This window comes from Lithobates pipiens, unplaced genomic scaffold, assembly GCF_037356315.1.
Source record: "Lithobates pipiens isolate NorthernLeopardFrog02 unplaced genomic scaffold, aLitPip1_a1.2 Scaffold_8, whole genome shotgun sequence".
In the NCBI taxonomy this organism is placed as follows: domain Eukaryota; kingdom Metazoa; phylum Chordata; class Amphibia; order Anura; family Ranidae; genus Lithobates; species Lithobates pipiens.
In genome coordinates, this window is record NW_027507903.1 from 213,946,976 (window position 1) to 213,959,892 (window position 12,917).

At 39.5% G+C, this 12,917-nt stretch overlaps 1 protein-coding gene across 2 annotated transcripts in view; it reads left to right on the forward strand.

Moving 5' to 3' along the window:
• Positions 1 to 8,623: 8,623 nt before the first annotated feature.
• PPP1R3A (protein phosphatase 1 regulatory subunit 3A) overlaps positions 8,624 to 12,917 on the forward strand; it is a 58,504-nt gene continuing 54,210 nt past the window's right edge. For both annotated transcript variants that reach the window (XM_077470959.1, XM_077470960.1), the window contains exon 1: positions 8,624 to 9,473. In XM_077470959.1, the coding sequence (XP_077327085.1) occupies positions 8,635 to 9,473 (839 nt within the window). In that variant the 5' untranslated portion in view covers positions 8,624 to 8,634. The remainder of the gene's footprint in view (positions 9,474 to 12,917) is intronic.

Sequence of the window (12,917 nt, forward strand, 5' to 3'; positions counted from 1 at the left end):
ATGGTGCGGTTAAGCTGGGAGGACGTATCCGCCTGTGAACGGCTGAGAGAGGAGCTTCTCCCCACCATCTCTCAGCTCCGCAATGTGCTTGTCTCCGCTGATGGTAGCTGAGGAAGCAGCCCTGTTCGTCGGAGCAAGTATACTAAGCCGCCATTCCGCTCCGTCGCTCGGCCACGCCCCCCTTTCTCTTAGATTATATAAGTGTTTTTTAATGTAAAGAACTTGCCCAAATAAAAACATAGTTGCTATGTGCCCTTGGGTAGGGAGAGTAGGAAGTAAAGGGTACATTTGCAGGCCCAACAAAATTGCACTCTTGAGGAAAAGGAGGAAATGGGTGGTTTAGCAGCACTCTCAAGGGAAATGGCTACTATGTGTTTTTGAGAAGGAAAGTGTGTCTTTAGAACCTCTCATTGTACAGTTATTTTTTATTTATTTTCTGCATTGGTACATGTTTCCCATGGTAGTGACCAGCCCTCCATTCCCTTTTTCATACAATAACTTGCATAATAGATTGAAAAAGCGGAACTGGTTTCAAAGATCTGGACCCTATAAACTTAAGTAGAGTTTGAATTTCCTTTCTGCCCTGAAACATGTAGCCACATCCCTTCCGCTTTCTGTTTTCAACCAGCCGAAAGAGGTGCTGTTTTGGAGCCGCAGATATCTTGCCACTTTTGGAAAGCTGTTGATGCATGTTCTGCAGCCTCACAGTGATCCTATGAAGTTCTATATGGGTCTATGACAAACCTTGATCTACTTTTTTCTAGTGAGTGCATTTTAATTGTTTTTTTTATGCCTTTTTCATTAAATCACCCTCTTGTGTTTGTTTTGTTGTTTGCATATTTTGGACTTTATTATGGGATGAACGCATGTCCTGTGAACCAAAACATAGACACATTTACAGATTTTTATATGTTTTTATCAGTATGCATGTCTGCATGAATACCTATAGTTCACACATTTCCCATTAAACTTGATTAGATAGGGGCTTTGGTTCATGTTCCTTCAGCTGCAGTGCTTCTAGTGAACCATTTTAACAAAATCTGCCTTGTATCGCTCTCTCAATCCATTCAAGCAGTTGTCTAGCTCTTCTTTGCTCCCAACCCACACAATTATTAGGATATATACAGTACCTTTTTATCTAGCAATGTATCCTCTGGTCTCCCTAGCCATGCATCTAAATGGACACTAGAGCTTGGACGCACCATTTCCTGAAGATGCGTGGGGATGTTTTTTTTAGTTACTACCCATAAACATGGCTTGAGCCACTAAGGAACGCAATTACAAGTTACTCTGCAGATTTTATCTTTCCATCTCAAAGGTTCACTATATTTTTCCATCCCATTCCAATTCTTGCTGGAACTCCCAACTTTGTTTACCCCAATTGTTTCCTTGCGCCAAACACTCTCTTCTCTGTTTCTTCATCTTTGCGGTTAGACAATTGATACCTAGACACTGGAAAACTTATATTAAGCCTTCGTTCCCTGAATCGCTATGAGACCCTCAATGGCATTATGCATATGTTGGAATTGGTAGCTAAAAACTTGGTAATTATGAGAAATTCAGAGGAATATCCCCAATTCCAAGCCTTCCTGGTTGACCTTAGCTGATGTCCAATACTATAGTCACTTTCTCCTTTGTCCATATTATCCCTACTGCTTTTCCGAACTAGTTGCCATTTCCTGGGGATTTCCTTCTGCCACCCCTCACACTGTGCAAGACTCACTACCATTCTGGTTATCCTATGTATTACCCCCCCCCCCCCCATATTCTTGTTTCTCGTTTTTTTATCCCTTTATTCCCTTTCTTTTTGTGTAGTCATATTTCAAGGCCTTATCATCCCGAATAGAAGTATAAGCAGAAAGACTTGGTAGATCCATGTCCATTCCCTCTCCTGGATTATTCGATAATATCACCTATACATGTTGAAACTTTCTTTTTCCAATACATTTTTGTTACTCTGTACTGAGAAACTCTGTACACAATCTGTAATTTGATTATTCTCCTATGGTGATATGGTGTCATATTTTAGTTGATCTTTCATTATCTATTGATAATCATTCAACAAATATATATTTGTCCAAACTTGGCTAGATATATAGATCTATTTTTATGTAAAAAATGGTGTACAGTGACTTCACATATGCATGCAAACATTTTTATATCTTTAAACATTTAACACAGTGTGAAGAATTTTACTAGAATGGCATGATTCTCTTTGTAACCCTACAAGCAGAGTTGCCCTTTTGCACACTATTTATAACCTACCACTCCTGATGCAAGGTGATGTTTCCCAATGTGTCAAATATAACAAGGACAGTACAGAAGTACAGACACAGCAAGATCAGATGACAAATCTGTTAAACCTAGCTCTTGTAATGTAGGTTGTTTTGTATGATATTTTAGAAACACTGCAATAAGAAAGCAAACATTACTATTATTGAGCTTTCCCACACGTGAAAGGCTGATCCATTAAATGGAAGCTAAATATAAGATAACAACTGAATAGCTCAATTTACTACATCTGCCTGGGTTCCTGGACACCCAATGAGTATACATTTCTCAGCTTCTCTCCCTTGGCAGCACAGGGAAGCCACATCTGATGGGGCAGAAATAGCTAGACAAATGATCAGCAGCCAAGTAAATTGCCCTCCACTGTCAAAACCAGTGTGTGGGCAGCCAGGTCAGAGTGTAAAAACATGTAAAAATACCCAAAAAAGTTCACAGCCCACTTACCAGCCAGCCTGCAACAAGCTGAATAGACCCTGTCTAACAGTTCACATTAAGAACAAGGGGTTTGTAGAGTGTGGAAGCATTCAGCCTCTCTAGAAGACCCAGCTACTGTGGGATGCCACTCCTCAATTGATAAAAATATCAATCCAATGCCAGTGGGGTTGTCTCTTTGTTCTTGGGCTTTGGAACTCTCCATCTGATCGACTGTCTTACCAAAGCTACCCTGGACTTCACCGTGAGACCCACTCTTTATGAGAATAATCACAAGTAGCGGATTTTTGAACTGTGGTAGACTTTCTGCTGATTCTTCATTAAGACTATTCTTTGCAGCCACACGTTACCCTGATTGAGTCAAAGAGAAGTTGGTGTGTCCATGTTTGTGCAGCTTTCATATGTTTGTATAGCATTCACTATTCTGCAGTGCATGCATGCTTTCCTGGATGTGTTTTGCATTTTTGCTTCTAACTTTAGACCTATATAGTAAACTGCAATATTTAGTTACTCTCTGTCTGATTATTTGGCCAATAACTATTTTGATAAAACGATAAAACAGAAAACTACTCTTGGTCTCAACTTGTAGTGTATAGATTAAAACAGTACTCAATCTCCAAATGCAAAACCTAAAACCTTCCCCAAAAGATTTATTCTATTAATGTAATGATTAATATTTTAATGAATGTAATGATTGAACTGTGCAAGCCTTTGCCTCTCTAGTATGGAGACATTTTTGGAAGCCTTCTCTGAATTCAGTGATTTTCCATTGAGACATTTTAATACTGCATACAGGTAAATACTGTACAATAAAATACTTCCTGACCCAGAAGCCATTATAATAGTACAGCCATTAAATCCAGCATCCGTGAGTTTGTGTATACCTTTTCTGAATGAACAAGGGATGGTCACTGATGAAGGCCTTTGTGATTTATACTACGTCGGGCTACAATTTATAGTACTATCAAGCCTGTGAATACTTCTAGTAGACCTGGTAGGCAGTCAGTGGCCAACTGAAGCGGTTCACAGAGCAGGTTGACAAGGCTGCTACCAATTGCAAGGCAGTGGCTGTGAGCCTGTAACAAGTACTGTTACTGGCAGGATCTTCAAGTAGGACAAAGTAGAATACAAGTAGAATAAATTTGGGGTTTACATACACTTTAAACACGTTTACTTTCACCTATCCCTATAATTGGTGTCCATACCATTATGTTTTTGCATGTTAAATGCAAATTCTGGCTTGTCTTAAAATCAAATAGTATAAAACGTATAATTGCTGTATGAACCTATGTGTACTTTAATAATCTTACTAAAATTACTATTCCATGTCAGTCTCTAGCCAGTTCTAATTTTCAAAACTTGACAAGTATTAAAATGTACTTCCATGTAACCATGATAACTATGGTGTATGTTCCTACAATGTTTGCATAGAGAACATCTCGCAAAAGGTTACTTCCTGTTCATATTATAGACTTGCTGATTTTCCCAGTATTTTTTTTTTTTCTTTTTTTTTTTTTTAGTACAGCGTTGGAAATTATCAGTTAAAACAAGCAGCCCCTTTATCTTTGCACTCCCTCTTTATTTAATTTTGAAGAAGATATTGGGATGGCCTTTCTATTTCTACAAAGCAGAAGCAGGTATAAATCTACAATAAAATGTACTAATAATCTTCATAGTTAATATAAGAAACACATGAACTATCTATTAATCTATCTATATAGAATATATATATATATATATATATATATATATATATATATATATATATATATATATATATATATATATTGCAAGAGTAAGATCCCTGGTCTCTGTGAAAATGAGGGTAAAATGGACACAGGACTCTCAAAGAGGCAGTTTGATGCTGCGTACACACAACCAGACTTTTATGGCAGACTAGATGCGAAGGAATCAGTCTGTCAGACAATCCAATCTTGTGTGGGCTAATCCGATCGTTTTTCACATAGAAAATCAGACGGACCTAGAAATAGAACATGTTTCAAATCTGTCCGAAGGACTCAATTCTTATTGGGAAAACCGTTCGTCTGTATGCTGGTCCGACGGACCAAACACAAAGCAAGGGAAGCTATTGGCTACTGGCTATTGAACTTCCTTTTTTAGTCCCATCTAACATTATCACGTTCAAAATTAACAGACTTTCGAATGGACTTAGTCCATTTGTGTGTGGACAAGTCCGTTCTTTCGGAAGGTCAGTCGGAACTACGCAGAAGGTCCGTCGGGAAGACTGTTGGACCTAGTCTGCCGGAAAGTCCGGTCATGTGTACGCGGCATGAGAAGTTCCGGCAGAAGATTTGTGAGCAGAGAAAGGTATGCTTTAAGTTTTCTCTGGATTTTGTACATCTGGATTGGGACCCGAAACTTGAAGACGTCAAAGAGCATTGAGAGGGATGGAGTCTTCAGTCTTGTGTCTAGGCTTTCCAGAAGTTCTGTAGATTGTGTGTGTGTCCAGGTGCACACATTATAAGGCAGATCTGAGCATAGCTCAGGGGAGTTGGTGTTGGAGCAGTTGCTGCAGCCAGGAGGGAGGTGTGCTACCGCTTAAGAACCAGGGCAATATCCTTGAGACGGCACTCCATGTGGGAGAGGTTCCAGGTCAGTGGACTGAGAGAGTTGGGCCAGCTGAGAGAGTCGGGGAGCCAATAGCTGCGACAACTGTAAGAGAGAGTCCTGGGGACCAGAGGGGACCATGAATCTTGGAGGAGTGTGAAAGCCTGGAGTGTCAGGAGAACAGCTTCCTAGAGGCCAGGAGTGGGCCTGTGCAGCTTTGTACTGTGAGCCTTGAGAGCCAGGTGGCTTGACATTTTTGTTTGTGTTGTAATTTTTGGGAGAAGAACCCCTGTGTGGGCAACCCGTGCATGTATAAACTTTCATTTTTGTTACTTTCAATAAAAGTGGGCTACCACGCCCTTAAACCAAATTTTCTGTTGGCTGTCAACTCACTGAAAACTCATCTACAACTGAGCTAGGCATCACCCAGATTACAATATATAGAAATATACATATATGCACTTTGTTAGGTACACATTGCTAGTACCGGGTTGGACCCTTTAACCTTCAGAACTGCCTTAGTTCGTCACGGCATAGATTCAACAAGGTGTTGAGAGCATTTCTCCGAGATTTTTGTGCATATTGACATGATGGCACCATGCAAATGCTGTACATTTGTCAGCTGCACATCTATGTTGCGAATCCCCTGTTCCACTACATCCAATAGCTGCTCTATTGGATTGAGATCTGGTGACTGTGGATGCCATTGAAGTACAGTGATCTGATTGTCAGTGTAATGTTCTAGATACCAATTTAAGATGATTTGAGCTTTGTGACATTGTGCATTATCCTGCTGGAAGTAGCCATCAGAAGATACGTGCACTGTAGTCATAAAAGGATGGACATGGTCAGCAACAATACTCAGGTAGGCCATGGCATTTAAACGATGCTCAATTGGTACTAAGGGGCCCAAAGTGTCTCAAGAAAATACCTCCTACACCATTACACCACCACCACCAGCCTGAACAGTTGATATAAGGCAGGATGGATCCACGCTTTAATGTTGTTTACACTAAATTCTGACTCTACTATCTGAATGTCGCAGCTGAAATCGAGAACTATCAGACCAGCAACATCTTCTATTGTCCAATTTCGGTGAGCCTGTGCACATTTCCTGTTCTTAGCTGACAGGAGTGGCACCTGGTGTGGTCTTCTGCTACTGTAGCCCATGTGCTTTAGGGTTGATGTGTTGTGCATTCAGAGATGGTATTCTGCATACTTTGGTTGTAACGAGTGTTTATTTGAGTTACTGTTGCCTTTCTATCATTCCAAACCAGTCAGCCCATTCTCCTCTGACTTCTGACATCAACAAGGCATTTTCATCCACACAACTAAAGCTCACTGGATATTTTCTCTTATTCAGACCATTCTCTGGATACCCTAGAGATGGTTGTGCATGAAAATCCCAGTAGATCAGCAGTTTGTAATAAATAAAAATACATACATTTATTATTATTATTATAGAAATATCTTTAACCACTTGCCGCCCGCCCTATAGCAGATACATGGCGGCATAGTGGTTTCAAAATCCTGACCGGACGTCATATGACGTGATCAGAATTTTGAGCCGCTGCGCACCCCCAGGGCGCGCATCCCGGTGATCGTTGTTGCGGGGTGTCAATCTGACACCCTGCAACTACGATCTCAGTAAAGAGTCTCCGATGGAGACTCTTCACCACGTGATCAGCCGTGTCCAATCACGGCTGATCACAGTGTAAATAGGAAAAGCTGGTGATCGGCTTTTCCTCACTTGGGTCTGTCAGAGAGGGGGGTCTGTGCTGATTGATTATCAGCGCAGCCCCCCTGAGGATGCCCACACTGGACCGCCAAGGATGCCACCAGACCACCAGGGATGCCCAGCACAAGGTAATCCTCCCTAGACCACCAGGGATGCCAGTCAGTGCCCACAATGGATGCCAATCAGTGCCCATAATGGATACCAATCAGTGCCCACAATGGGCATCACTAATTGGCATGCATTATTGTTTGGCACTGATTGGCATCCATTAGTACAGTATAACATAATACAATGCCGCCTATCAGTGCCCACCTGTGCCGCCTATCAGTGACCATCCGTGCCACCTATCAGTGCCCATCCATGCCTATCTGTGCCGCCTATCCATGCCCATCTGTACCACCTATCCATGCCCATCTGTACCGCCCATCCATGCCAATCCGTGCCAGCTATCAGTGCCAATTTGTGCCACCTATCAGTGCTCATCGGTGTCGCCCATCAGTGCCACCCATCAGTGCTGCCTATCAGTGCCCATCAATGCCCATTAGTGCTGCCTATCAGTGCCACATATCAGTGTCCATCAATGCCACCTCATTGGGGCCACTTCATTGGTGCCACCTCATTGGTGCCCATCAGTGCCGCCTTATCAGTGCCCATCAGTGTAGCCCCATCAGTGCCCATCAGTGAAGGAGAAAACGTACTTATTTACAAAGTTTTGAAACTGAAACAAAAAAAAACATATTTTTTTCAACATTTTTGGTATTTTTTTATTTGTTTAGCAAAAAATAAAAACCGTAGAGGTGATCAAATGGCACTAAAAGAAAGCTCTATTTGTGGGAAAAAAATGATAAAAATTTCATTTGGGTACAGCGTAGTATGACCGCGCAATTGTCATTCAAAGTGCGACAGAGCTGAAAGCTGAAAATTGGTCTGGGCAGGAAGGTGTTTAAGTGCCTGGTGTTGAAGTGGTTAAAGAGAAAGTATGTGAAATGAAAAAAATCATTCCACAGAATAAAAAATATTAATAAATGTGTAATGTAAGTAGCTTTTTAGCAGTACATTTTGTTTTGGCCTTGCAGCAAGAAAAAATCTTATTTGCAATATGACCCTGATTTTAGTATCATTAACACAACCCTAGACACACATACACATTTTTAACTATTGATGCAGACCCTAAAAAAAAGTAAGTTAAATGCCAAATATGCAAATATGCATTAACTAGTTCTGCAAGCAAACTTTATCAGAGTAAATAATAAAAAAAAACTAAATAGGGAAGCCATAATGTTGTTTATCTCTTTATAAAAAAAGATTTATCAATGAAAATAGTTAAATAGGTAAATATTTGTGCGTCCCATCAATTAATATATGATTAAAAATAAATAACACGCATAACTATTTATCTCACTGAAAAAGACTAACGGGGAACTGTCATAAAACACGTTTATTAAAAAATGCTTTGATTTTTAATCATGTAACACTTAGGGTATCAGAATTAAAACCTTTTGGAAGGCCAAAATAGTTTACAAGCCACCACGCGTATTAATAGGCCTGACTCCTCTTTGCAATGTCATGTGTAATGTTAATCCTCATACTAAGTCACAGAGTCTCAAATGTCAACTGTCACAAGCTGTTCTGCTCTTCTACTGCACACATCTAAGAGCAAGATGGAGAGTTTTGAAGAAAATATTGGAGATAAGCATAAACTATTGGAATTACCGGGTGCAACTGATTTGTGCACAGAGGAAGATGATGTGAAAGCTACAATTAAGCCTCGCTTATCCCCACTTCCCAGAAGACGAGCATCATCTGTATCTTCGGACGATGGAGACCTGGAACCACCACCTACAGTTACAAGAAAAGTGTCTTTTGCAGATGCATTTGGCTTTGATTTAGTGTCTGTCAAAGAGTTTGATACATGGGATGTACCAATTGTAGCACCAAATTTTGAAACAGAAAACAACAAAATTGAGGAATTTTATTTAACTCCAAGCTTTATATTACCTCCAATTGGTGGCCTAATGGAAAGACTGAATACAAAAAAAGTGACACTAGAATCGGTGGATTTTATACCGGGCACATCGGCTATGAAGGGGATTATTAGAGTGCTTAATTTGTCTTATGAGAAACAGGTCTATGTAAGAATGTCCCTTGATGACTGGCACAGCTTTTATGATCTGATAGCAGAATATATTCCTGATTCTTCTAATGGGAGTACTGATCAGTTTGGTTTCACTATTTCATTAGTGAGCCCCTATCAAAAAGAGGGTGCACGGGTGGAGTTCTGTATATGCTATGACACTTCAGTTGGTACATTTTGGGATAACAATGATGGATGTAATTATGTGCTAACATGCCATAAAAAGGTTGCGGAAGAGTCTGTGGAAGTTGTTAAAAATTCAGAGGATGTAACAGACAAGAATAAGAAAAGCTGTCTTAAAGGAGCAGTAAGGTAGGTGGGTTATGTGTAATACAAAAAATGTAGCTGGCATTATAGTGAACACATCCCTTTATCCTTCCAGACCACATAGAAATATATAGTGCTTTTTGTGCTCTACACTGTCCGGAATCCTGTTATGTACAATGTAACATCTTCACATGTATATATCTCAGGATGAGCAATTCTTTATAAACATAAGTTTGCTAGATCATATACACGTCTGTGACCAGTGTGTCTGTTATAGCTGTGGTCACCTTGAAGAGTCTGGGGTCAGATAACACTGTCTTCCAGCTGCTGATCAGTAACAGTGAATTAAATGACTAAGCAATGTTTACAAAACATTCAATCACTGCAATATATATAAGAAAAAAAAAAAAGATTAAAAGATATATAAAATAAAAGGTATAACAGAATTTATTCTGGTCATTAAAGCTTCAATCAATACAGATAAGTTTAGCATAAAATATAACTATCTCAATCGTGTACAAACACGTTTTTGTATACTGTGTAAGGGCTCATGGAGATAGGACGTATTTACAGCTGCTTTTTAATTTTTTTTTTTACTGACTCTGAACTCTCCTCCATATTAGCCTATGTGTCCATGCACACATAAACTTTCAGAGGAGTTTGGAGGCATAAGCATTTAGGGGCAGTAAAAAAAAAACGACTGCCAGTGCATCCATACTCATCGCAGAGATTAAATAGCAATGCTAGTAAATAATGATAATAAAATAGGTCATTGTCATTATAGTAGATAGAGAATACTTTTATTTAAAAATAGTAGGATAATGCAGAATAGGAATATAGGACTTAGCTATCATCACTTTCTGAAACAAATACACCTGGGGCAAAAAAAAAAAGTACCCCCCCCCCCCATCGGTACTTGTGGGACTTTGAGGGGAACTAATGAAAACACCAATAAATGTAAAATTACAGATTTTAATAATAAAAAATATAAAGGGTGTATACATCACCAATAAAACATGTGTATTCAACAACATATATGATGATTGTTGTAGCATAAGTGGTCTTTCTTCTATGTACCCAATACACCTGGGGCGGAACATTGCACTGGTACTTTCAAGCATATGTGTGTGTCACTGTATCTCTTTTGTATGCTATTTGCCAGAGTGGTATCACGGTATGGCTGATGCTTCACTAATTATTAAACTGTAAACATTACAATGAAACTTTCCAATCATCTAGTTATACTAAGTGCTAGATGTGCAGAAAAAAGGACCCTGAATGTAAACCTTTAGTATAGAAAAATATGGGGGCTCCCACAATGATCTATTTTTGATAATGTTAATAAACGTGCTGTTGGGTTGACTTTCTGGCATAAGTATGTCACAGACCTAGAACACATATGCCTATTTGGAAAGTCAGAGTAAGGTCAGAGGTCCTTATCTGTTTGCATTAGTGACTGAACACTTTTAAGCTAAGACGGTGAGCAGAAAAGCCAGGCTTCTTTTTCTGTGACTTACTAGAAAGCAGCCCTAGAACTTTCTCTTTGTTCAGATAACTGTTTAAATTTGTTTAAAACGATTTAAGTCTTTCGATTTTTCCAAGATATTGCTGTTCGATCTGTTGGTTGATCCACTGCCTCTTCCCCTAAAGTCTCCCAGCTGAGATTTTTCATGTCTGGGCATGTGCACCACAATTCTCCATTCATTCCTGTGGAAAGTTTTTTTTAATTTATTTATTTTTTATTTAGAGGATTGCAGCAGATAACAAGAAAAATATTGACCCCATACATGAGTCTAACATATATTCCAGTTCATTGGAAAGTACATTTACAAAAGTATAAAAATATCCAGAGAGGTGTACAGTATGACATACAAAATCCACATTGAACAACCAGAATCCGTGTGTGGAGATGTCAAAAGTCCATCTAATAAAAGAGAAAGGACCTAGTACAATAGGTAAAGAAAGACCTCTTGGATTCTGAGAGTGGTTGCAGGAAAGGAACCTATGCCCAGAGAGCCTCAGAGCATAGTAAGCACGGGTGTACAAAAGTCAAACATACCCTAGCCTGCCTTGATCCCTGCACATCCAACAAATTGTTCAATATATTATAGAAAGAGGTTAGTACAGAAAAGAGAGAAAGCAAAAAAAAAAAAAAAAAAGGACGGAGAAAAAAAAACCCAGTGGAAAGCTTTTTGATGTAGGGACACAACATAGATGGCTTTCCATTAAAATAATTTGCATGCATGCTTGGGAAAAAAAGCAGGATCCAGTCAGAAGACATTTGGAGAATAGGTTGGGTGGAGCCCAGTGGGCCTCACAAGAAAAATCTCAGAAGAGCAAGGATGTGTATGTATTTGGGAGGTTTGTTGGGGGTTGGGGAAGTTGTTCCTATAAAGAATAATTGTACTGCAAGTACAATTGTCACCTTGCCAATTCCGGACAAAGTGGCAGTGTCTTTGCAAAGTGGTCACCCAACCCACTAATACTCACCATACCAAGTTGCCCTGCTGCTCCTTCTCTGTCACAGTTGATGACAGGACCTGGTGCTTCCAGGTATGGGGAAGCATGTGACATTCTCCCATGTGGTATAGCTCAGGCATAGAGCCAATTGCTAGGCCCAAGGCCTGTCACTCAACAAAGGCAGTGACTCCCTCCCGTACTGTGTTTAACACCAGTTGACATTAGCAATTCTAGTGCTGGCTATAACAAAGGCAGGGGTTGTGAGAGTAACAGTGGCTCAGAGATTTTTTTTAAGTAAGGTTCATGTGGAACTCTGTACAGTAATTCACCATTATGAAAGACCACTGAAGAAAGAGGTCTGTATGTGTTTATGGTGAATCAGACCTACAGATCCTTCACTGGAAAGTCAGTCAGTCCTCCACCATAAGTTCCCAGTAGCTCATACCTTTTACTCTAGAATTACAAAGAATAATCCAAGTTGATCAAAGAAAAAAATTGTCCACTGTTTGCAGATCATACTATTGATTTAAACCCTGTCAGAAAAAAAGAGACTCAAAGAACACCACCAGAGAATGTCATATGATTTCACAGATGTGCATTTAGTCCAGTTGAGATTTTTCAGTGGCCTGAACTGTTGCATTTAGTTCAAACTAGTTACTATCCTCCTCAGCCATGTTTACATACAAAAATGGAGCCCTGTCCCATTTTCAAATGAGCTTCAATCTAATTGTTATCAATAAAACTATTGACATTCAAATTCACACTTAGACCAGCCAGGGTTCAGTTCCTGCAACCTATTGCACAAACATATGTATAGCCTTAAACTGGGTTTCAAACCGCACATTTTGTCACTGTATTTTATGAGATACAATAACGTCTGAAAATCGAGAACTTGAAAATTGCAAATCTCGAAAATAAATTCTGGGCATTTTCTAAAGCTAATACACAGTGGGGAGAGGACACCCCATTTTGTGCAACTACAACTTTGTGTTTCAATTATTTTTTATTAAATTATTATACAAATATAAA